This window comes from Gadus macrocephalus, chromosome 1, assembly GCF_031168955.1.
Source record: "Gadus macrocephalus chromosome 1, ASM3116895v1".
NCBI classification, from domain to species: domain Eukaryota; kingdom Metazoa; phylum Chordata; class Actinopteri; order Gadiformes; family Gadidae; genus Gadus; species Gadus macrocephalus.
The window spans coordinates 24,816,161-24,842,967 of NC_082382.1; the positions used below are offsets into that span (position 1 = coordinate 24,816,161).

At 44.5% G+C, this 26,807-nt stretch overlaps 2 protein-coding genes and 1 long non-coding RNA gene across 5 annotated transcripts in view; all 3 read right to left on the reverse strand.

Annotated features, from left to right (window-relative positions):
- Positions 1-1,194: 1,194 nt before the first annotated feature.
- LOC132463579 (tumor necrosis factor receptor superfamily member 14-like) lies at positions 1,195-14,295 on the reverse strand. 3 transcript variants are annotated; one of them, XM_060059869.1, is made up of 9 exons: positions 10,536-10,824; positions 5,490-5,639; positions 5,233-5,364; positions 4,851-5,006; positions 4,343-4,430; positions 2,157-2,323; positions 1,961-1,986; positions 1,801-1,828; positions 1,195-1,438 (listed from the first exon to the last, which is right to left on the reverse strand). In XM_060059869.1, exons 2-9 carry the CDS (start codon positions 5,608-5,610, stop codon positions 1,197-1,199), a joined length of 960 nt encoding a protein of 319 aa, XP_059915852.1. In that variant the 5' UTR covers positions 5,611-5,639; positions 10,536-10,824; the 3' UTR covers positions 1,195-1,196. The 3 variants fall into 3 exon arrangements, with proteins under 3 accessions (XP_059915852.1, XP_059915846.1, XP_059915837.1); XM_060059863.1 differs by lacking the exons at positions 5,233-5,364; positions 5,490-5,639; positions 10,536-10,824 and adding exons at positions 13,836-13,961; positions 14,073-14,295; XM_060059854.1 differs by lacking the exons at positions 4,851-5,006; positions 5,233-5,364; positions 5,490-5,639; positions 10,536-10,824 and adding exons at positions 13,409-13,567; positions 13,836-13,961; positions 14,073-14,295.
- A 2,326-nt stretch (positions 14,296-16,621) lies between these two features.
- The window catches only part of LOC132464133 (uncharacterized), a gene marked incomplete at its 5' end in the record, with an annotated part of 31,985 nt that continues 21,799 nt past the window's right edge, over positions 16,622-26,807 (reverse strand). Inside the window, 2 exons of the mRNA XM_060060337.1 lie at positions 16,622-16,760; positions 18,001-19,015. Of these exons, the coding sequence (XP_059916320.1) occupies positions 18,304-19,015 (712 nt within the window). The remainder of the gene's footprint in view (positions 16,761-18,000; positions 19,016-26,807) is intronic.
- Positions 19,524-22,520, reverse strand: LOC132463717 (uncharacterized). The gene is made up of 3 exons (XR_009527122.1): positions 22,379-22,520; positions 21,897-21,981; positions 19,524-19,658 (listed from the first exon to the last, which is right to left on the reverse strand). It is a non-coding gene; the product is annotated as an uncharacterized LOC132463717 (long non-coding RNA).

Below are 26,807 nucleotides of genomic sequence, written 5' to 3' on the forward strand. Positions count from 1 at the left end.
GCATTCTCTCGTTTTTAAATGAAAAAACCCTACCTATCATTCGCAGCCGCTGGAAAAAATAAAATAAAAAAATAAAATAAATTCCCTACCTACCCATGACCTCAACTGACGACCAACAGGAACCACATTTTTTTTTGTTAGGCCTTAATCTGTGGCTGAAGGTTCTCCCCATCTCAACATAAAGGCCAGACCCAGACTGAGGGGGGTGGACTGGGAGGTGAAGGGGGGCACCAGACTGAGGGGGGTGGACTGGGAGGTGGAGGGGGGCACCAGACTGAGGGGGGTGGACTGGGAGGTGGAGGGGGGCACCAGACTGAGGGGGGTGGACTGGGAGGTGGAGGGGGGACCCAGACTGAGGGGGGTGGACTGGGAGGTGGAGGGGGGCACCAGACTGAGGGGGGTGGACTGGGAGGTGGAGGGGGGCACCAGACTGAGGGGGGTGGACTGGGAGGTGGAGGGGGGCACCAGACTGAGGGGGGTGGACTGGGAGGTGGAGGGGGGACCCAGACTGAGGGGGGTGGACTGGGAGGTGGAGGGGGGTGGACTGGGAGGTGGAGGGGGGACCCAGACTGAGGGGGGTGGACTGGGAGGTGGAGGGGGGCACCAGACTGAGGGGGGTGGACTGGGAGGTGGAAGGGGCGTAGTGTAATGGCGCGTTTCCACTGCAGGGTGCGGTACGGTTCGGTTCGCAAAGGTGCGGTCCGGATTGCGTTTCCACCGCCAAAAGTGGGCGTGACCCGGACTGAGCGGTACTCGTTTTGCCCTCGTCTTCAGTACTCCTCCGTTGGGGTACTGAGACGCCTGAAAGGGTGCCGGAATATTCGAGTTACACACCCCCTCCGTTGATTGGTTGACAGAATCGTCACGTCCGGGCGACGTGGGGATAAAAACAAACAAACAGTAGCCTCGAGGTATTATTCTTTACAATGAACATGTCGCATAAAACGCTTGCTTGGGCGAACAAGGAGGTGGAGACGTTCCTCTGCATTCTTGGGGAGGGAGACATTGTTTACGATGTTTACGTAGCTGCCGCGGCGATCGACATCCGGCGTACCTTAAAGGGTACTGTCGGCGGTGGAAACGCGACCTCGGAACTGAGCTGGGCTACACCGCCCCTCCCTACCGGACTGAGGCGAACCGACCCGTACCGCACCCTGCAGTGGAAACGCGGCATTAGGAGAGACTATGGAGATGGACTAGGCTGCTCCATTTTCCCTCTTAAAGTGGACAGACGGACCATTTACAGTGATGGTACATTCGTCAGAAGAAGGTGAAACAATAGGATCGTCCTCACAATGGACTGAGACAGATCCATTATGCGAGAGGCTTGAGGGTGGGGCTGGACTCTGGACACCATTGTGATTCTCCATAGTTGTGGTAGGGTCTTGTTGGTCCCTGGTTGGTTCAGGACCGTCAGTGGACCTTAGTGGTGTAGTTTCTGGAAGAGAAGGCAGCAGAGAGTCAGGACATACAGCCAACCTCCACATGCAGCAACACTCACTGAAGACTGAAGCCCAGTGGAGCAGCTCTGCAGCTGGGTACTCTCAGGTGGAGATGAGGACACAACCAGACACACACAACCAGACACAGCCAGAAACACAACCAGACACACACCACCAGACACAGCCAGAAACACAACACAAGAGGAGCAAGCTACTGAATACACTTTTGATCCTTATATTTTATATTGCATAATGTTTAGACTCTGTATTAGACTCTTCATAGAAGACATACTGAATAGATATTAATAAAGTTATGTTACAAATTTACAAAAGTGAAAAATGTGGAATAAGATCTTACCGTTCTCCAGTTCCTGTGTTTCGCTTTTCTATAAAATAAAAAATGTTAATAAAATATCAACATTGGGTTCACAATAAGGTCATCATCTAATAACTCCACCACTGCCAGCTAGGGTCACACATATTATTGTGTTCTGTATCAAACCAGTAATAACACTTACCGTATCACGCCTTTGATTAGCCTTTTCTATAGAGAGATAAACAATACAGTAACATGTCAGGACAGCAGTCTCTATCATTCAGCATAACCCTGATACATGTGAGTTGAATGTAACAAGAAGCACGTTAGTTTACTGTAACATGATACATGTTAGTTTAATGTAACCATGATACATTTTAGATTAATGCAACACTTACCTCTTTTTTTCTTGTACAGAAAAATGCCTCCGATTATTGAAGCCATTCCTATGACTCCTGCTATTACTAGTCCTGCCACTAGTCCTGCATGTGAACCAGGTTCTCCACATTCAGAATCAGTTGAATCAGTTCCTGGTCTCATCAGTTTCAGTCCCTCAGATTCACATCTGAAATGAGAAGGACCAGACAACAGGTTTAGTTTGAGGGTGTGTGGATTGTATAGGGGGGCAGGATATTAGACCGGGTATTTGGCTCCTGGTCCAAAGGTACTGGGATCGATCCCCAATGTCCACATGCCATCAGTAGGCCTTCAGCTAGGTTCTTGAGCGATGGCGTTATTCCACTATACTCTACTGGCTCGGCCCGGTCCGGCTGGGTTGCATGTCCGTTACAACCGGGCTTCTCGCTTGGAGGCGTGTCTGTCAGTGATGACGCACTTGTCTTGAGTCAATGACGCAACAACACTCACACTAGTCTTGGCTTTCACTTTTATATTATAGCCTACCATATATTCTGATTGATTAGTTTAAAATGCATTTAATATAGTCTGGATGTTTCAGACGAATGGCGACCCACACAATGATATTTACGTTTTACATTCAGGGCATTTAGCAGACGCTTTTATCCAAAGCGACTTACAATAAGTACATTAGTCATAAGAAGTGCATCAATATATCGCTGTCGGTACAGTAAGGATGTTCATAGAACCAAGTGCAAGTACCACAATCGGCTAATCAATTCCCCGTGTTACAGCCATGATAGCAGCTACTGCAGTTGCTACACAGTTAAGTACTATAATACAATACAACACAATACAATACAATGTACAATGGTGGCCAGAAGGGGGAGGGTGGCTATGCAGAGTCGAGGTGGACACTTGACTCGTTGATGATATCAACGATTATGAATTCAGTTGGACGTTCAATATTCCCCCTCTATGCTTCCTGATCTTAATGGCTCACTGAGAACGGCGCAATCACACTTGGGTAGTGGTGTTGCTTCTCTGTCTCCACAGAGACAACGCAGCGATATGATCATGAGCAGTTTACTTTTTACTTGAGAGAAAGTGAAATCCGCGAGCTGCTGATCATGTGAGAGAAGGTGATGCAGTCGTATTAAACAAAGACGGTGAAAGATGGTGCGATCTACGAGAGAGACGCAGAGGAACGAGGCTTTTGTCGGGATAAAAAACAAGTTGTCAGCAAAGTAAAGAATATGTTGGCGTTTTTGCACTTGTAAATAGTTAGTCGCGTTTGTAGCCTACACTCAGACGTGAACTTATTCTTGCAGGCGGGCGTCTTCAATCATAAAAAAAATAAAAAAATTCGGGAGTGTGCAAAATATTCTAAAGAGGTCTAGACTGTGCTCAGCCCCGCCTTCTCCAGTGAACCAAGAAAGCCCGCGCCGTGACGAACAGGGGATTATTGATCAAAAACTCAACTTTCCTAACGCACCAACGTGGACCGCTTGCCGTCATGTTTATTGTGTAATGGGGTAGAAGGTCGCATGGACTATACGTCATCCAGCTCAGGTTTCGTAGCCGTGTGTGTGCGCGTGTCGGCTCGTTAGCATCTGTACCGTGGCCTGAGCACACCTCTCTCAAGTGTGCTCAGTCCAAGGAATTGAAGTGGACTTGAGTACGGTTGGCGTGCTCACACTAGCCACACAATCTAGACTTGAGCACGGTACAGGTGTGAAACGGACTTGGGCACGGTACAGATGGCCTAGTGTGAGTGCGCCCTCACTAGGCCATCTGTACCCTAACCCTAACCCTCACTAGGCCATCTGTACCCTAACCCTAACCCTCACTAGGCCATCTGTACCCTAACCCTAACCCTCACTAGGCCATCTGTACCCTAACCCTAACCCTCACTAGGCCATCTGTACCCTAACCCTAACCCTCACTAGGCCATCTGTACCCTAACCCTAACCCTCACTAGGCCATCTGTACCCTAACCCTAACCCTGGAACCACGGAGCCATCGCATTTACAACAGAATGAAACCCAATAAACCACCAATGTGTGCAGGGTCCGGGAGGGTAAATTGGGGTTCGAGGTCAAAAGCACTGGTCGTCTCAAGTGAACACGCCTTCATACTTTTTCAATAAATATTCAAACAATACTAGTATACCGTTTATACCGTCCACCCCTAATGTATTGATAAATAAACTATAATATTCACTTACTTTGTGTGGTTCTGACAAGACGTTGATGTGCCATTTGAGAATGTTCCATCAGTACAGTGAAGGCACTCTGTGTCTTTATCTGCTGTTCCTGTAGGAATATAAAGATGTTTTATTAGAACACCATCATTCTCAGATGTGGTCTGAACATTACATTAGTTTAAAACACATTCAGTTAAATATTGCAACTACCTTCACCAAAATTGTTTGGCGCAAGCTCCGGGGAAGAAGGAAACAGAATTGTAATTCAAAGGTGTTTCTATCATTCAACTCATTGCCAGACTGTTGTATTTGATCAGGGAATAACTTGGACACCAATACATTAAATGTTAAAAGCTGGATGACCCCTTATAGGGCTGAATAGAATCAGGAGGTGTTAAAACTATACTTTAAAGTTCAGGTCTCTTGTTAAATTGGGGTCTAACCCTCAAGAAGATGCCCTGAATAAATTAAAGGTTAAATAAAAAAGGCAGTTAAATGAAAGTTGATGTGCAGTATATAGAACACCAACCTCTTTGACCGATGTATTGACCAGGACTGCAAACCGTGTGTCTCTGAGCGGTCCTACATCCACCTCTGTTAGAGTCACCACAGAAGAATCCATCCAGGACCTCACACACAGCATCTGATGTTGATGAACACGACTTCTTCACCTTCAGACCGAGACCTGTCAATCACAACAGTTACAGAGGAACCTCAGACAACCTGGGAGTACACAACTTCTGATATAAACATGAACAACACAACTTCTGATATAAACATGAACAACACAACTTCTGATATAAACATGAACAACACAACTACTCTGAAATGAACACGAACAACACAACGTTCTCATCAACACAACATATGGGGTTTGCATGGGAGGCATTTTCATTAAATAACAGACGTACCTGCGTCACACTTTGTACAGTTAGAGCATTGCTTCTCCTTGTTGTTGCCTGCTTGGAAAGTACCACCGGGGCACTTTGAGCAATTTGTAGAGCTTTTGTTTGACATTGAGCAGTCCTTTACAAAATGCCATCCTGTTGAAAAGAAAAGGTGTATGTAGTTAAGCTTTGATACATACATACTAATTAATTTGTATTTCTTCAATCAGATATTTGTTTTATTTATATGTTTAACAACAGTTCAGAAATGTGGTTCTTACCACGAGGGCATAATGGGCAACATTCACTTCCCACTCGGTATTCATCCCAGGGACAACGTACGACTGCATAGCCATAGCCAGCTAAACATATTATGAACATGAGGGTCCCCAGGATGTGCATTTTGACTATCTATTAAAATTCTGAAATATCTGTGTAAAGAAAAGAAACAAATAAATACAGCAGTTAATAAAGATGCACCGATTGCAATTTTAATACCGTGGTTTTAATCTGCCTGGTGCACTGGCGGGGCCGTGTTTCCATCTGATCTTTAAAACGACATTTTGAAGAGAGACAGCACTGCGAGTGACTCGAGTGAGAGGAGGCGGGGCTCTGGGAACTGTAGCGCTCAACTCGAGAGCGAGAAGGTGCAGCTGATAGTGGTGAGGCGATACTGCAGGAAAGGAGCGATGGAACCGTCACAATGTTCGTCCTCTTTTTCCTGTTTCGTATAGTCAAGCCTTCCTTTCAATTAACGGCATAACAACATTTGTGATAACTTCAATCCCAAATTGAAATATAAACGAACTAATTTAATCAGATATAACTAGAATATCAGATTAGATTTAAGGACAGAGTTTAGTTTACCTTGCCTTGAAGTAGGGCTGGGCGATATGGGCCAAAATGAATATCTCGATATTTTTTTACTATATCTCGATACACGATATATATCTCGATATATTTTGAATCTCCTCTAGAGCACATCATAAATGCTCGATTCAACCATGTCTGGCATAATGTTACGTCAGTAATAATTCTAGTATTACTGAAACATAAGTCTGCATTTAGATTACATGAAACAACATATTGTTTAAACTTTCTATTGGAACAATTTAGAACTTGCACATAAGAAAAGGAAAATCACAGCAAGTTAGATTTACCAACACAGCATTTATTCAAACCGTTAATTATTTATTAACAGTTTGAATAATAATTATTATATATACACTGCCAGACGAAGGATCCAGTGCTATTCTTTTTCGAAACCAAATCCTCAGTTTCCATCCTTTTTTCTCTTTCTGGCTGTTCTCACTCACCAGTCGGAGGTACACGCACCTACAGCAGCGCGCCTTCCAGACTACGTCACACACGCGCGTCCATGAGAATCTCGTGGACTCGCAATGGGCGGGGGGAGTGAGTTTAGAGAGCCACCGGAAATAGCGAGAGAAGGGAACACTGTGCGTTAAACAAACCCCGAGAAGCCCAATCCCTATGAGAGCTCCCCACGCTACGGCCATCAGGAGGCGCACAGAGCTTTTATCCGTGATATTATATAACCAATTATATTATATTATATTATATATTATTATATATAGAGCTCCGGGAGTCGCAAACGGCAACAATCACTTTCTCCTCCGTGCTGCAGTTCACCCCGGACTGCACTGCACCGAGTTTGACGGTTGAACGCTGGTTGGCTGTTACGTTACACATGTCACTCAGTGGCCACGCTGTTGAACGCTGATTGGCAGATACGCGTCTCTACGTTCACTTTGTATGAGATCTTGTCGCCCCGTCGCGTGAAAGCACAACGAGTATGCCGGCGGCGGCAAAAAGAAACATTGCGTCCCAATTTATATTCGATGTTCGCGATATGGGCATTTTATACATCCCCTGGAGAACATCTCGCGATACATCGCATATATCGCCCAGCCCTACCTTGAAGAACTTGAACTTGAGTTCAAATTAATCAGAAAAAGTTCTGTCACACACACCTCTGATAACCTATCATTGCATTCGCCACCAAGAAGCCCTGTGTGAAATGGTTCTGGAACTGGGCCCGTCGCGAAGGCAAGCAAACCAAGCAATTGCTTGGGGCCCCAAATTCCCGGCTCGGAAGTTTTGCTTGGGGTCCCCAAATTCCCTGAAACGGCATTATATGTTCCAGCATTTTTTGAGGGGGTGGCTCAGAATATGGAGATGTGACATACCCTACAGAATTGATAGGACCGCGGTCCTCAAACAAGTTTTCAAGCCTAGTAAAGTTAATGTAATAACTTATGTTTGATAATATTACTTTTATTTAGTTCGATCTTTGATTGATGAATTAATATTGGTTTTCTTAACTTGATCAATTAAAGGGATTTATGTCATGGAGCAATTTTCTTAGTTGTTTACATATATTTTCAAATGCATGTACAAGTATGCAATGAATATTTGTACACTTGAAAAAATAATAATTAAACCCAGAGTTATTTAATAACATCTTAAGGAATAGTTAAATTATAAAGTCTTACAGTGACAACCGGTGTAAGTACCATATTGGCTCGGCTACCAGATCGGCTCGGGGTCCGTCGTCTGCTGATTACGTAACACAATAGAGTGGCGAAGTCACGCCCCTTCCGGTAGGGCTCATGGGACCTATGAGATCGAAAAATATGAATGGGTGTCAATGGAGAGAAAATAATTATTTTCTGGTCCCAGTCTTTATATGCCCTGGATTACACATATGTTGTTTGTGGATTTAAATGATAATTTTTCATGCAAAGAAAACTAAAAATGTTCGTGAAGAAGTTTGATAATTTTAGGTTTTACGTGAGGCCGCTTTGTGAACTACAGCTCTTCGCTGCTCTCGACGCATATGATATACGTCGCCACACCCGCCCTAGGAACTCGGCACAGAGATGGCGATCTCTCTGCCCCACTTCACCACTTTTTCCAAGGGGAGGATAAAAGCATCGAAAGAGGTGAAAACCATTATAAGTCGGGGCACGTGCAGAGTTTCAGTTATGCCGATGGGAAGATTGTCGGTCTTCTCCACGCCAGTCGCAGGTAGCGTGACGTCACATACGAGCCGTGTAGTCTTTCTCGTTGTGTTTTCTCTACAGCCTTTATCTGAACAATTGCACAATAAACGGTCGAACTCTTTGCATGAAAAATTATCCTTTAAATCCACAAACAACATATGTGTAATCCAGGGCATATAAAGACCGGGACCAGAAAATAATTATTTTCTCTCCATTGACACCCATTCATATTTTTCGATCTCATAGGTCCCATGAGCCCTACCGGAAGGGGCGTGACTTCGCCACTCTATATCATTGGCTGTACGCTTGAATGGGCGTAGGCTACATTGTGATTGGCTGCTAAGGGACAGTTGTGATTGGCTGTTTTGTGCTGTAGCTCTGGCTGTCGTCATAGCAACCACAGCGAGCACATGTGTGAGCGCGAGTAGGTCTGTCTAGTTTCGGTTTGTGTTGCCAGATAATAATAATAATAATAATAATACATTTAATTTAGAGGCGCCTTTCAAGACACCCAAGGTCACCTTACAGAGCATATAGTCATCATTCAAAACTATGTAAAACAGACTAGGAATAAAAGGAAAACAGAGGTTAAACATGAAGAATAATAATAATTAATAACACTCAAAGACGCCTAAAGTGAAGGGGGGACCTCACTAACCACCACCAATATGTAGCACCCACTTGGGTGATGCACGGCAGCCAATCGGTGCCAGAACGCTCACTACACACCAGCTTGGTTGCACCAGATTGGGCAAATGTCCCGTTTTTCCAGCCTAACGTGATTCAAAGTAGCCAAATCAGGCTGAAAATGTGCCCAATCTGGCAACACGGACGGCTTATCTTAACAGCCAAGATGATTCCGAGGGATGTTTTGTTTTTAGAAGAAAACTATCCATACAGATAGGTTGGGAATGGTCTATGTTCAAAATGAAAGATCATTACAGGCTCTTTAATTTAAGCCATAAAATACCTTATTGCTGTAGATAGCGTAAGCCAATATGGTACTTACACCGGCCCTCAGGGGAGCTGACTTTTAAGACATTCTCTGGTGGCATGACAAAGTGCGCATGCGCTCAGACGTCAATGAGTAGTTTTTCCGGACACGGACAGAATAGATCTACTCTTTCAGAAAACGGGCACGACACGGAGGGGGAAAACTCGTATCGATCATATTGACGCTAGAGTCGATCTTAAAAAACGAGACCTATTGTTTGTAGTATCGATGTTTTGTGATCGATCCGCGCAATTCCGTGACCGCTGTCCTGACCACGGTGGGAAAAGGCAGACGCGTTAACTCGCGCCATGTCGGCCTGCACATCGTATTTTGCAACGGGGTTAAACTCTCCCATTTACCGCATTTACTTATTCAAAATAAGATAAAACAGCTCTAGCCAGCGTTAACTTTTTCGCAAAGCTGTGGAAGTTTTTTCTGCCTTTACTTTTTAAAAGGGATATGCGGCTTATGCTAACACTAGCCAACCATCCCGGGATAGCCTAGCCGTAGACTGACGGCTAGCTCTGGCTAACACTAGCCAACCATCCCGGGATAGCCGTAGGCTGACGGCTAGCTCCACCAGCCAACCTATCCGTAGGCTGACAGCTAGCTCTGGCTAACACTAGCCAACCATCTCGGGATAGACAAGCCGTAGACTGACGGCTAGCGTTGGCTAACACTAGCCAACCATCCCGGGATAGCCGTAGGATGAAAGCTAGCTCTGGCTACAACAGCCAACCTATCCATAGGCTGACAGCTAGCTCTGGCTAACACTAGCCAACCACCCCGGGATAGACCTGCCGCAGTCTTACAGCTAGCGCTGGCTACACCAGCCAACATAGCGGGTTATCACATCACTGAAATAAATAAGAGGGGACATTTGTGTTTTGGCAGTCCATACAGAACGTTATTCCTGAAATAAGAAGGGGACATTTACATTCATGGTGCGTTCCAGGCAACCCGTAACCCGTGTTTTCACAACCCTCTGCCGGTGAAAGTGCCCTGGAACGGCAGTCAAACCCATAACTCACTAACCGTGAACTCATACCAGATCGATGTACTCCCAGTTCCAGCTCTTAACTTGCAAGCTTGACTGCCGTTCCAGGGCAATTTTAAAGGGAGAAGGTTGTGAAAATACGGTTTGCCTGGAACGCTGGATTAGCCATGAGCAAGGGAATGTGGTGTAGTAACGATTGGGCAAAGCTACATGCTGACAACCATCCAAAGTAGCTCTTTAGTAGCTTTTTTTATGTTCTACATTGTAGTGATGATCTATCCTATATAATAATATAATCTTTAATGTTACATACCTAATGGGTTATGCTGGTGATCCACAGGCTCGTCCTTATGTCTTGCGGCAGGTGGGTTTGTATCCGAGGGGGAAAAAAAACGTTTGAGCACACAAACTATTTTAGTGAAGTCCACAAACTATTTTTTGTCTGTCCATGTTTGGGGTGAAGGGCGAACATGAGAGAAGAGATCCATCTGTCGTGTCCTGTCGGCATGTCCAGCCTCACAGGTATGTCTTGTCTGATGCATTATCAGGAAGGAGATAGAAAAATAACGCCACGCCCACCAGGTCTTCTCTAGGAAGCATGACATATCAACCAATGAACGAGCGGGACGTCATGAGGACTGGATCAGGTCAACCTATCCAGCTACAGGAGATCCGAGCCATTTAAATTCTACAGTCCCGCCAAACATTTTATATCATACTCTTATGTTATCTCTATCAGTCTTATCCCGGTGCCTGGAATACCCGATGGAAAAAGTTATTTCATGATTGGCATTCTAGTCCTTAGATTGGAGAAATGTAATCGTGATGCATGTTAGTTTAATGTAACCACGATACAAGTTAGTTTAATGTTAACAAGATACATGTTAACATGAAACATGTTAGTTTAATGTAATCGTGATACATGTTAGTTTAATGTAACCACAACTAGGAATGCACGATATAAACGATAAAAAATGGCCTACGATAGAGATTTTAGTTATATTGCTCTATCGCGATAATGCATGTTTCACGCGATCTATCCATGACCCGCGAAATATAAAGAGAGGGTCATGGGTAGAGTTACGAGCTGCAACCGTCTGCAACGCATCGTCCGCGACCCGTGAAATTTAAAAAGAGCCACGAGCTGCAACCAGCTGCATCGCATCATCCGCGACCCGCGAAATTTAAAGAGCCACGAGCTGCAACCGGCTTCATCGCATCATCCGCGACCCGCGAAATTTAAAGAGCCATGAGCTGCATCCGGCTTCAACGCATCATCGTCATCTAAGCAAATATGGCTGAAAGCGAAACGGAGGAGCTGGTGATTGCCCTCATTTCATGTTCATTTTAAAATTGTATGCGTTCACTTTGCACTTTTATGTTTTAATATCAAGTATCTGTGCACACACTTGGAAGATTTTCTTTATTTAGAATAGCCATGCCTAATACGTATTTCCCTAATTCACAGTATCCGTTTCTTTATTAAAGGCACCCAGTGCAACTTTATCTAAACATTCAATGAAAAATAAACATTAAATTTCTAGTCTTTTTTACACGTAGTAAGTTTCAAAAACTCCATACCATTGCATATCGACATTCAAGGAGCAAAGATGAGACGTCGTTGTGTGGTGAGAACTGATAGAAAATCGTAAACAACAACAATCGCCGGTGGGTAGAAGCCATTTTTCCATTGACTGGAAGCCTGCTTTATTTATTGTAGGTTACAAAAAATAGAGAAAATGGCGGCATTGTTGTTGTTATCGATTTTGTATCAGTTCTCACCACACAACGACATCTCATCTTTGCTGCTTAAATGTCGGTATGTAATGGTATGGAGTTATTGAAACTTACTACGTGTAAAAAAGACTAGAAATTGAATGTTTATTTTTAAGCCTCGAAAGTTGCACTGGGTGCCTTTAACAAGACACCACCAGTTTTAATTTAATTAAGAGAAGTGTACGTCATTACACAGAAGATTTTTTTCTTTGTTAAAGTCTCTGCAGCTACAACATTATGTTGTATGATTACAGTTTTGCACAATAAATGTTCTCAAAACGACATAGGCCTACTAAGTTTCTTTCTTTTGTTTTATACATTTAGCAATTTGGCTATCCTTAGAGTATATGTAACCTGTTCTGAAATGGTTCTATTATGATTTATATATCGTGATATATATCGTTATCGCAATAGGTTGCAATGTATATCGCAATATGGATTTTAGGCCATATCGCCCATCCCTAACCACAACGATACATGTTAGTTTAATGTTACCACGATACATGTTAACATGAAACATGTTAGTTTAATGTAATCGTGATAACTGTTAGTTTAATGTAACATGATACATGTTATTTTAATATAACCATAATACATGTTAGTTTAAAGTTACCATGATACGTTTTAGTTTAACGTAACCATGATACATGTTAGTTTAATGTAACACTTACCAATTTTCTTCCTCGGAATAATGGGTATGATTATTAAAGCGATTACCAGTATGACTGGTATTATTCCTGCCACATGTCCTCTCTCTGAACCATGTTCTCCACATTCAGAATCAGTGGAATCAGTTCCTGGTTTTATCAGCACCCGTCCCAAAGATTCACATCTGAAAGGAGAAGGACCAGACAACAGGTTTAGTTGTACCGTGTGTAGTGTACTCCTGGTCCAAAGGTACTGGGTTTGATCCAATTATTGTACTGTATTGTTTAATGAACACCCGCTTAAATCCTGCGGAGTTGGCATGACGATGCACCTGAGAATGTGAGAATCTGAGAATGTTCCCCTTGTACATTTGAGGCACTCCGTGTCTTTGTCTGCTGTTCCTGTATGAATATTCATGTTTTATTGAAACACAACCATTTGCAGAGGTAGTGCAAACATTGCATTTATCAATTGTGACCAAAAATATGGCTTTTAACTTCTGCAATATAAAATAAAAGCAACCAGCTGAAATCCCACATGCCAGTAGGCATAAAGGGCAGTAAGTAATTTAAAAGGTTTTCCTGGCCATCTACTCATTACCAGACTGTTGTAGATGATCATGCAGTAACTTGCACACTAATACATTAAATCGCAAGAAGATGGATGGCATGGCTGAATATATTCAGTAGATGTCAATTTATTTAGCCTAACTACTTATCTATATCAAATCATTGTTGACGTTCACCGATATAGAACACCAACCTCTTTGACCGATGTATTGACCAGCACTGCAGCTCAGACGGTGTCTCTGAGTGGCCCTACATCCACCTCTACGAGAGTCAATACAGAAGAATCCATCCAGGACCTCACACACAGCATCAGATGTTGATGAACACGACCTCTTCACCTTCAGGCCGAGACCTGTCAATCACAAAAGTTACAGAGGAACCTGAGAGGATGAGAAGGTTGTCTGAGGATGTCTTTGATTAGAATAACTTGATAGGAACAGAAGGGAAGTATTCAGTGCCTTCAAGGGGCATCTAGGCATCTGTTACCCTCATTAATCTAAACTCAAGTTTCTCATTCCTTCCCTGTTACTCAGTATTCATGCTCTTGTTTAAGGGGGAAAGGGTTCTAAAGGACATGGGTACATATCACTGAGCTAATAAGTTGAAAAGTGAAAATGTACCTGCATCACAATGTTGACATGAAAAGCATTGTTCACGCCCATTGTCGCCATCTTGGAAAGTACCTTCTGTGCAAGATGCACATGATGTACTTCTGAATCCTGTGCAAAGTCTACTAACATACATTCCTGTTGGAACCAAAACAATTGACTATGATGAAAAAACCAAAATGCTAACAAAATAACATTCCAAATTAGAGTTTTTTGAACCAGGTAATTAGTCAGGATATTGTCTCTTACCTGGGGGACAGGTTGGACAACAGCCCTCTTCTGTACTGCATTCTGCTTGGCGACAATTTGCTGATGCAGTTGCATTGTCAATATAATAAATATGAAATAAAAGTAAATATATCTTGAAAATAAATTCCAAAATGAAAAACAACATTTTCCAATCTGTTTTAATCTAAACAATCAAAATGTTAATTTGAGGGCAGCAAAGTTGTGTGGCTGCAATTAATTTGTAAAAAAAAAGTGTAAAATAAGGTTTAGTGTTTTGCTTTCATTTAAGTTATATGGGCCACAGTGGCTGCCATTTCATCATTGGCATGCATGTTGACATTCTGAAATAACTGGGGAGAAATAAAAAAAAAGGCAGCTAATGAATGCAACATTTTACAAGAAAGAATTCCGAATGAACGTGTGATGTGAACGAATTCATTGTTTTCTCAGCGTGACCAGGAGCCACCTAGTGGCCGTATGTGATGAAGAATAGTCTCTTAGGGTAGACCCACTGAACGGGAAAACTCAATCGAAACACATTTTAAATGAGTTGCGATCAGATATGACCTCTTTCCCAACATTTACCAGAAACATCCATTTGATGTTTTGTGAGATTAATATTGTGGCGAGCAACACGGGAAGGACGGGACGGGAGCCCAGGTTCAGCAGTTATACATCTCTCGCGCCCCTTACGCCGCACGACTCCGAGAGTTGCCTTTATTGGACAAACACATCAAACACCAAAACACACTCAACATAACTAATTAACATAACCGTGACGGTGTCGGGAATAATAACTCAATACCACACAGTTACACTAACCCACCCATAGAGACAAATCCCACACAGTGTCTGTCGCAAAGGACCTATAGGAGGTGCCAGAGGTCCAATTTGCGATTGTCCAACCCCCCCCCCCCCCCCCATTATAATAATAATAATATCTTTATTTATATAGCACCTTTTAAAGGTGCTATATGAATAAAGATATTATTATAATTATTATTAGTCCAAGCACATCAGATAATTAATAGCACTAACTGTACAACTATTTGGAAATAAGCCACACCTACATGTTCTACCCAGGTAAACCTTTGGTCTGTCTTGGCTTTAGCGGAAATGGCAAAGTGGCCATGTTTGTAGTCTTTAACTTATCTACAAAATCATAAAACCTTATATGGTGTTGTCTATTATGTGGAGAAGAAACCATTCATAACTGTTGTCAGCTTGAAACATGTCATCAGAAATAGCATAGACTAAAATCCTTTACATCATTCCCCCTTTGAGGCTGAAAGACTCACATAACGTGATGTAAACAAACTGCACATGAATTGCTATAGGTCAGCAAATGTCAATGACAGAACTTCATGTGAAATAATGCAAGGCCTTTGACAAACATTGATTCTTTGACTGGTGTCTGGCGTCCTGGTAGCTGGGTCACCTCCTCTAAACGGCCGTGGAGTTCTCTTTGCTTCACCATGACCACGACTGAGCGCACCCTAGAGGTGAACCCCCCGCGCTCCACAGACTTCACTCGGTGGCTCTGATAGGAGGGATCCGCTGTAGTCTGAGTCTGTGTGGATGTGTCCGCCGCGTCCACGTCCTCCTCTAGGTCACCGTCCTGTGAGTAATCACACAAAATGGGCACAGCATCAGGGTTGGGGAATATACAGGGGTAGGCATACATTTAGGCACCCAAGATAAAGTTGGAGAGGAATATAAGAGGTGGCGCCGGGAGGACTGGCCGTCCCCGCCACCTCCGTTCCCGCCTCTGTGGAGGCTGAGGCTGAGATGGTCACGTCCTAGGACGTCTAAATAGAGCAGATCTATGAGATGGACGTCTAAATAGAGCAGATCTATGTGATCGACGTTTAAATAGAGCAGATCTATGTGATGGACGTCTAAATAGAGCAGATCTATGTGATGGACGTCTAAAAAGAGCAGATCTATGTGATGGACGTCTAAATAGCTGACGCCATTCATATTGAATTGGTGGTTTAATCTATTATACCACTGTGAAGGGGGTCGCCGGCCCTCCGCTGCGCGTCGGGGCCGAACAACGCCCCTTAACAGTGGTATAATGAGCACATACCACAGCCTGGTGTGATCTATTGCTTAAATATACACACACACACACACATACAAAGTCTCTCCCAAAATAACCTGTTGACAGTCACTCATCAGAATCTGATTCTGAGGTATCAGAGGCACACTCCTCAGTTTTCTTCTACCCCTCCATGAAGTCTGGTCTTCTGGACTCGTGGTCCTTCACGGCTTCTAATTGTAGGTTTTGTGTCCCCCTCACAAAACTATTGGACCTGTGGCCATTGGAAGCATGTTTATGACAGAGAGCACAGAACATTGTCTTGCTCGTCCCGTCAAACACCAGCCAGTCACGGTGTTGCCCACGGTCCGATGTTCACCATGATGCCGGATGTTGACGGTAATGGTTGTGGAACTCGGCAGCGCCGTATGACGAAGGTATTGTAGCGACCCTGGGACATTTAAAGAGTTAGTGTGTTATGTGTTGCATTGTATTTCGTTGTCCGTTAATTTCGTTTTTCTTTAGTCCGTGAATCTTTGGTCTGAACTGGGCTTAATATGCCAGTTGTTCTGTGTGCATGCATTGGAATGTTCTTATTGTCAATCAGTGTGGGGGGCGAATCATCAGGTCAGCTGGGGGAGGGGCTTGGGAGAACAGGATGGTGGGGGCTTGCACGTTGAAGCAGGGCTGGGGGTAAACGATTATTTATTAAACGATTAATCGGCCGATTATTTCATCGATTAGTCGACTAATCTAATGACTAATTGGATGGTTATCTATTTCTGTTGCTCGATTAATAAAAACCATAATGTATCTCAAATAAATACCAAAAAATTCTTAATAATATACTTTATTTAACAACAGTTTTGCACAGCAAAAAACCTTCTGCTTTACACTAAATAAAATACATAAAATAGTTTCAGTTATACAAAATGAAAGGCCAGCCGTGCTCAAGTCTGCCAGTGTGAGTGTTGGCAGTCTGGCCAGGCCGGTTCAATTTGGCCACTTGGGAGAGGTGTGCTGCTACGGTACGGGCCGCTACGGTACAGATGCTAATGAGCCGACACGCGCAGTCGCGCACACGCACGGCTACGCAACCTGAGCTGGATGACGCATAGTCCATGCGACGACCACGGTCATAATAAAGTAAGTAAGTAAGTTTTATTTATAGAGCACATTTACACACAGCATACACTGACCAAAGTGCTGTACAATAAGATACAAATAATAAAAATAATAATGATAATTAAAAATAACAATAATAATAATAATAATAAATAAAGATAAAAAGTGAATAAAATACAACAACACATAGGTCATAATAATACAAAGGGGGAACATTCATTTCCAGGGCATACCACACAGACATGAACAGGAGGTAGGCTAAAAGGTCAAGGGGCAAGGAAGGCCAGGGAGTAGAGGTGGGTTTTTAGCCTAGATTTGAAGGCAGAAATGGAGGGGGCGGATCTAATGTCCAGGGGGAGCTGGTTCCACAGACGAGGAGCAGCAATGGCAAAGGCTCTATCACCTCTCTGCTTGAGCCGTGAGTGTGGCACATACAGAAACCCTTTGTTAGAGGATCTGAGGGACCTTTGGGCAGAGTGGGGCTGAACAAGCTCAGTGATATAGGCTGGGGCCAGCCCATTGAGTGCCTTATAAACAAATAAAACAATTTTAAATGGATCCTAAAAATAACTGGGAGCCAGTGCAAGGAGGCCAGAATGGGTGTGATGTGCTAAAGGCGACGAGCCTTCTTTCCCATTAAACGGTAAACATATATCCAAATAAGCAACAGACTCAGCAAAGTGCGAACTGTGTTCTCTGTGTTGTTGTCCATTGTCCTGGAAAATCGTAGACGGAGAAATTTGACGTAGACGAATTTTTGACGTCGATCGCAAATTTCGCTACAGCTCTACGTTGAAGGGACCGGGTTGGGGGTTTCCCGGGTAACCGGTTGTTGTTCGTGTTGATTGTTGCCGTTGGTTACGGGTTTCAGTGACCTGGTTTGTTACATTAAAGTTCCTTCAAATACTTATGACTGGACATCGTTATGTCACCGGCGAGGTCATTACAGTATTAAACATGCAAATTTGATCTGACCTTACTTGAAAGTATCACCCGACACAGTGGCGGGTGAAGTGACACAATTCACCCGCCACCAAACAAATCCACGGGCAAATGGCGTGTGGCGGGCGTTCATTTCCATCCCTGCTACCCAGACTGAGAGGGGTGGACCGGGAGGGGGAGGGGGGCACCAGAGTGAGGAGGGTGGACTGGGACCGGGAGGGGGAGGGGGGCACCAGAGTGAGGGGGGTGGACTGGGACCGGGAGGGGGAGGGGGGACCCAGAGTGAGGGGGGTGGACCGGGAGGGGGAGGGGGGATCCAGACTGAGGGGGGTGGACCGGGAGGGGCAGGGGGGCACCAGAGTGAGGGGGGGGGACCGGGAGGGGGAGGGGGGCACCAGAGTGAGGGGGGGGGACCGGGAGGGGGAGGGGGGACCCAGGCTGAGGGGGGTGGACCGGGAGGGGGAGGGGGGACCCAGACTGAGGGGGGTGGACTGGGAGGGGGAGGGGGGCACCAGACTGAGGGGGGTGGACCGGGAGGGGGAGGGGGGCACCAGAGTGAGGGGGGGGGACCGGGAGGGGGAGGGGGGACCCAGGCTGAGGGGGGTGGACCGGGAGGGGGAGGGGGGACCCAGACTGAGGGGGGTGGACCGGGAGGGGGAGGGGGGACCCAGACTGAGGGGGGTGGACTGGGAGGGGGAGGGGGGACCCAGAGTGAGGGGGGTGGACCGGGAGGAGGAGGGGGGACTCAGACTGAGAGGGACAGAGATCCTGTCCTCCGTCTGTCCTGAAGAGGACAGTCTGAGTCTCCTCAGGATGTTGTGGGAGTGAGACAGATCCATTATGTGGGACTTGAGGGGGACCCAGACTCTGGTCACCATCATGATCATCCATAGCGGCAGCAGAGTCCCTGGTTGGTACAGGAGTGTAAATCCCTGGAAGAGAAGGCAGTAGAGTCAGGACATACAGCCAGCAACACTCTCTAGGCTGAGGCAGCAGGTTACTCTCAGGTGGAGATCAGGGCACCCCTCTACCTCTTTGACGGTAGTCTCGGCTCAACTCCTGGCTCAGGGTCTCCATCTAAATAAAATATGATCAAATGATTGACACGGTGCAAGTAATAGATATCACTCAGTACAAGTTCACACATTGTTGTATTCTATGTCAACCCAGTAATAACACATACCTTTGTCAAAGTCCATTCTATATAGTGAAACAAAACAGTCAAATGTCAGGACAGCAGTCACTATCATTTAGTATAACCATAAAACATGTTAATTGAATGTAACCATGAAACACGTTAGTTTAATGTAACCATGATGCATGTTAGTTTAATGTTTCACTTACCTCTTATTTTCTTCCTGTGAATAATAGCTATTACCAGTATGACTCCTGATATTACTAGTCCTGCCACTAGTCCTGCATGTGGACCAGGTTCTCCACATTCTGAATCAGTTGAATCAGTTCCTGGTCTCATCAGTTTCAGTCCCACAGATTCACATCTGAAATGAGAAGGACCAGACAACAGGTTTAGTTTCAGGGTGTGTAGTGTATATCCTATACTGGGGGGAGGATAGTAGACTGGGGGTTTGACTCCTGGTCCAAAGGTACTGGGTTTGATCCCCAATGTCCACATGAGCCATCAGTAGGCCTTCAGCTAGGTTCTTGAGCGATGGCGTTTTTCCACTATACTCTACTGGCTCGGCCCGGTCCGGCTGGGTTGCATGTCCGTTACAACCGGGCTTCTCGCTTGGAGGCGTGTCTGTCAGTGATGACGCACTTGTCTTGAGTCAATGACGCAACAACACTCACACTAGTCTTGGCTTTTACTTTTATATTATAGCCTACCATATATTCTGATTGATTAGTTTAAAATGCATTTATATAGTCGGGATGTTTCAGACGAATAGCGACCCACACAATGATCTTTACATTTACATTTAGGGCATTTAGCAGACGCTTTTATCCAAAGCGACTTACAATAAGTACATTAGTCACAAGAAGTGCATCAATATATCGCTGTCGGTACAGTAAGGATGTTCATAGAACCAAGTGCAAGTACAACAATCGCTAGGCTAACCAATTCCCCGTGTTACAGCAATGATAGCAGCTACTGCAGTTGCTACACAGTTAAGTACTATAATACAATACAACACAATACAATACAACACAATGGTGGCCAGAAGGGGGAGGGTGGCTATGCAGAGTCGAGGTGGACACTTGACTCGATGATATCAACGATTATGAATTCAGTTGGACGTTCAATATTCCCCCTCTATGCTTCCTAATCTCAATGGCTCACTGAGAGATGATTCATCTCATCTAGGGCACAATCACACTTGGGTAGTGGTGTTGCTTCTCTGTCTCCACAGAGACAACGCAGCGATATGATCATGAGCAGTTGACTTTTTACTTGAGAGAAAGTGAAATCCGCGAGCTGCTGATCATGTGAGAGAAGGTGATGCAGTCGTATTAAACAAAGACGGTGAAAGATGGTGCGATCTACGAGAGAGACGCAGAGGAACGAGGCTTTTGTCGGGATAAAAAACAAGTTGTCAGCAAAGTAAAGAATATGTTGGCGTTTTTGCACTTGTAAATAGTTAGTCGCGTTTGTAGCCTACACTCAGACGTGAACTTATTCTTGCAGGCGGGCGTCTTCAATCATAAAAAAAATAAAAAAATTCGGGAGTGTGCAAAATATTCTAAAGAGGTCTAGACTGTGCTCAGCCCCGCCTTCTCCAGTGAACCAAGAAAGCCCGCGCCGTGACGAACAGGGGATTATTGATCAAAAACTCAACTTTCCTAACGCACCAACGTGGACCGCTTGCCGTCATGTTTATTGTGTAATGGGGTAGAAGGTCGCATGGACTATACGTCATCCAGCTCAGGTTTCGTAGCCGTGTGTGTGCGCGTGTCGGCTCGTTAGCATCTGTACCGTGGCCTGAGCACACCTCTCTCAAGTGTGCTCAGTCCAAGGAATTGAAGTGGACTTGAGTACGGTTGGCGTGCTCACACTAGCCACACAATCTAGACTTGAGCACGGTACAGGTGTGAAACGGACTTGGGCACGGTACAGATGGCCTAGTGTGAGTGCGCCCTCACTAGGCCATCTGTACCCTAACCCTAACCCTCACTAGGCCATCTGTACCCTAACCCTAACCCTCACTAGGCCATCTGTACCCTAACCCTAACCCTCACTAGGCCATCTGTACCCTAACCCTAACCCTCACTAGGCCATCTGTACCCTAACCCTAACCCTGGAACCGCGGAGCCGTCGCATTTACAACAGAATGAAACCCAATAAACCACCAATGTGTGCAGGGTCCGGGAGGGTAAATTGGGGTTCGAGCTCAAACAGGCAATTTACCTCGGGGAGTGTAAACGCGCGGCCCGTGCCACCAAAAAAGCGTGCATAAAGCGGTCTATTTGGCATTGTAAAAACGCTCAGTGAGAGAGGGCTGTTCCAAATAAGCAACAAAGTCAGTAAAGTGTCAACTGTGTTCTCTGTGTTGTTCTACTAAACAGCGGACGCTTGGTGGTGACGCATTACGACGTGATGACGTACAAGAGGCCACCGTACTCCGGCCCAGTTGAGATTGCCTGGTGTGAGCACAGGCCAGCGCACAGCGCTTGTCATCTGAAGTGAAGACGCCTTCACACTTTTTCAATAAATATTCAAACAATACTTTTATACCGTCCACCTCTAATGTATTGATAAATAAACTATAATATTCACTTACTTTGTGTGGTTCTGACAAGACGATGTGCCATTTGAGAATGTTCCATCAGTACAGTGAAGGCACTCTGTATCTTTATCTGCTGTTCCTGTATGAACATAAAGATGTTTTATTAGAACACGATCATTCTCAGATGTGGTGTGAACATTACATTCGTTTAAAACATCAAGTCAAATATTGCAACTACCTTCACCAGAAGGAAAGAAGGGAAGAAGATAACAGAGAATTGTATTTCAAAGATGTTTCTATCATTCGACTCATTGCCAGACTGTTGTATTTGATCATGGAATAACTTGGACACCAATACATTAAATGTTAAGAGGCTGGGCTGAATAGAATCAGGAGATGTTTAAAGCTATAATTTAAAGTTCAGGTCTCCTGTTGAATTGGTGTCTAATCATCAAGAAGACGTCCTGAATAAATTAAAGTTTAAATAAAAAATGCAGTTAAATAAAGTTGATGTGCAGTATATATAGAACACCAACCTCTTTGACCGATGTATTGACCAGGACTGCAAACCGTGTGTCTCTGAGCGGCCCTACATCCACCTCTGTTAGAGTCACTACAGAAGAATCCATCCAGGACCTCACACACAGCATCTGATGTTGATGAACACGACTTCTTCACCTTCAGGCCGAGACCTGTCAATCACAACAGTTACAGAGGGACCTGAGAGAACCTGAGAGTACACAACTTCTGATATAAACATGAACACAACTTCTGATATAAACATGAACAACACAACTTCTGATATAAACATGAACAACACAACTTCTGATATAAACATGAACACAACTTCTGATATAAACATGAACACAACTTCTGATATAAACATGAACACAAATTCTGATATAAACATGAACAACACAACTTCTGATAAACATGAACAACACAACTTCTGATATAAACATGAACAACACAACTTCTGATATAAACATGAACACCACAACTTCTGATATAAACATGCACAGAACATCTGACATAAACAAAAACAACACAACGTCCTCATCAACACAACATATGGGGGTTGCATGGGGGGCATTTCCATTAAATAACAGATGTACCTGCTTCACACTTTGTACAGTTAGAGCATTGCTTCTGCTCATTATAGCCTGCTTGGAAAGTACCATTGGGGCACCTTGAACAGTTTGTAATCCTGTTCTCTAACTCTGAGCAGTCCTTTTCCACAAGCCATCCTGTTGAAAAGAAAAGGTGGAATATGTAATTTAGTTTTGATTCATCCTAATTCATTCGTATTTCTTCAATCAAATATTTAATTCATAAATTTAACAACAGTTCATAAATGTGGTTCCTACCAGCAGGGCATGAAGGGCAACATTCTAATCCCAGTTTATATTCATTCTGGGGACAAGTTGCTGATACCATAGCAGACTGGCCAACTAAATAAAATAATCCGAAACATATTGTTAAAATGAGGATCCCCATGCTGTGCAGTTTGACTCGGTCGCTTCAAATTCCGAAATATCTGGGGAGAGAGCAAAAATAAATAAATACAGCAGTTGGAAAAGAAAAGAAAAGTACTAAGTGTAACATAATTCACCTACAGTATTTTGTTATGTGTTGTTCTTTCAATTGTGTTGTCGTTTACTGCATGTAATTTACTGTCTTGGTGGTTCAGGGATCGCGGTCCCTTTTAAGGATTACGAGCGTCTCATGACGTCAGAGCCCATGCGGGATTTGTTTACCTTCAGCACGCTTTGATTTCCGGTTATTCTCTTTGACAAAATAAACGAGTCACACGGCTGTGTGCTCAACGTGCGAAGTTGTGCAATTTCCACACTAACTTGCTTTAAAAACACATTGCATTACCAATTGCTCCATAAATTCTGACAACGGCTGATATAGTTTGAGATTAGGACAACTCTGACTTTAGACATTCTCTAAAATGATAGTTAAAAAGCTTGACTTTAGGTGAGGGTAATGTCAGAGTTTCCTGATCTCAAATACTTTTTTCAGTTTGTTTATTGGGTTATTGGTTCGTAGTGTCAAGAGCACTTAAAAAAAAACCTCTCTCGAGAGAGAGCCGCTGTTTTCTCTCTTTTGACAGCCTATGAGACGGTCCCTGACGTGCCAGTGCACGGAGGTGTAGCCCCGTCTGGCAAGGACAGGAGAGGGGGGGCACAGGGGTGTGGCCCCGTCTGGTTAAACCGGTCCCTTTGCGGCACCCGGACTTGGTGACCACGGCCGGTGTTCTGCCAATTTAAGCTACTTATCAAAATAGGTCCTGCGCCTGCCGACGTAGTGGAAGCATCGTCTGATAGAGGACACTGATCTGCAAAACCAATGCGCTACCAAACACATAAGAGAGCCCTTTTTGACAGGGTCGTTGTTGTATACACTGTTCTGCCAGTTCCGCTACCCCATCAGAAAGTGCTCGCTTGTGTTGATCAACAGACCAGTGTCCTCATCAGACGAGGCTCCACTATCAGCATGCGCGGAACCACGAAGCAGCGCATTTGGATACGGAGCAGAACCCCGGGATTGCCACAATATGTGGTTCTCGAATGAAAACAAGGTTAGCTAAAGTAAATAGCTTAACTATTTTGGTATTTGGTTGGTATTGACAAAAGGTACAATATAGTGCAAATAACGTAGAAGTCACGGAGGAGCTGCTGCTAACCCCCCCCCCCCCCCCCTCAACAGGTTAAATCTCTTTAATTATTTCGGAAGAGTACAAAACACATCGAGCAAGCATCTTTCTTAACAAAGTTGTCGACGTTTTTTCGACCTTTACTTTTTTCAATACAGAACTGTGAAAAAGCCGGGAGTAAACCTAGCTGTAGTACCTACCTCGATGGTTGTTGAACGGACGACCGGCGTATTATGACAGGAGGATCCAGCCGGTGTTCCAAACTTCCGGCAGCGAGCTCCTCCAGCAGCGCGCGCAGAACCTAGTGGTTCTGCCCATGTGCATGACGCCATCAGAATACCCCTTTGCGATTGGCTGCCCAAACTCGGGTCAAATTGGGGCGTTGTCATTTTACTTGGGTTTTATGGTGTGTTCCGGATGCCACACTGATGGCTATAATATCAAATGAGGGCGGCTTTATCGAGGACCAAACGCGGTTTTTGATCTACCTGATGCGGCAGCAAATCGAGACCGAAGGCGAAGGTCTCCCAAAAACTCTGGCTGGTTCATATTCCTCCGTAAAGTGCTGTAGGCCTACTACTAGACACGGAGAGCCCTCTCCGTATCTCTACGTGCGCATTCAATATTTTGTAAAGGCCGGTTTATAGTCCTCCGTAAAGTGCTATACGTAGACACGGAAAGCCTGTCGGAGACCCTCTCAGTAACTTACGTGCGCATCCAATATTTTTTAAACTATCCGTCGACGCATCGGAGACGGCAAAGGCTGTGATGGGTCCTCTAACAAAATAATTTCCGGAATCACTTATCCGGTTTGACTTTGACCCAGAGAACTGTGGTAACTTCCTCTTTCTGTACTGGTTGCCGTAACACATACTATCCATGCGAGGGCGCTCGCAGGCAAGTGCAGAATGAATGGGAGTCCCCCCACGTCCTAGGACGTCTAAATAGAGCAGATCTATGTGATGGACGTTTAAATAGAGCAGATCTATGTGATGGTGGGGACTTCATAGGGCGTTTAAATAGCTGACGCCATTCATATTGAATTGGTTCTTAATATGTACATTGATATTTCTGATATGTATTATACTTTTTTATTTTTTGACGGTGCTGAAGCTGGGCGGCTTCACGTCATTCCAAGTCCAGACTCAAGTCACTCCCTGAGTCTCCTTGCTCGGGCTCTGAGCTATGTTCTTAGTGTGTGGTCTGGTCACATTGGAGGCCCGATATCTCAGTAATGAAAGAGGCTGTAAGAATATGGTGTTTAACACATCTTCAGTTGTAGGACAGTAGCAATAGGTTTTGTAGTTAAGGTTCGGCAGTGATCGTTTAAATAAATATACATCTTTATTTTTTTTCAAAAAGTCTTCAATAAGAAAAATAAATGTACAAATAAATACACATTTATATAGCATACGAGGCTGTTCATTCAGTGCCTTAAAACGTCCTTATTTGCTGTTCCTGTACAAATATTAATGTATGCGTTACAACACAGACACTGAAAGAGATCAGGAAACCGCCAAAGATTGTTATTTAGAACATTAAAAATGTAATCCGAAGCCGAGTTGGTGGACAACAGCCGTTTCACGTAGAAACAGTCATACAATCAAATTTCAAAAGAAAATATTTTAAAATAAGTAAAATAAAGGCAAAAAGAAAAAAAGAACATCGGATGATCTTCTCAAGAAACAAGAGTCATCAGAAGACTCACCAAAGACTATCACACCCTTCTCCTTAATACAGCATAGAAGGCAAGGTAATGATTAGAATGGTAATGATATAGTATCGAACGTCCAACACCCGGCCTTACTCAGACTTATTAAGAACATAGGGGTGAACACATTGGAGAACCACCTACAGAACAGTGGGTCTGGTGCTCCCTCAATGGACTGGACCCATCTCAATGAGGGCTGTCCTGTAGTATGACAGGGAGGGGGGGGGACCCAGACTGAGGGGGGGTGGACGGGGAGGGGGAGGGGGGACCCAGACTGAGGGGGGTGGACCAGGAGGGGGAGGGGGGACCCAGACTGAGGGCGGTGGACTGGGAGGGGGAGGGGGGACCCAGACTGAGGGGGGTGGACCGGGAGGGGGAGGGGGACCCAGACTGAGGGGGGTGGACTGAGGGGGGCACCAGACACACAAAGTCTCGCCCAAAAAAAACCTGTTGAGTCACTCATCAGAATCTGATTCTGAGGTATCAGAGGCACACTCCTCAGTTTTCTTCTACCCCTCCATGAAGTCTGGTCTTCTAGACTCGTGGTCCTTCACGGCTTCCAATTTTAGGTTTTGTGTCCCCCTCACAAAAC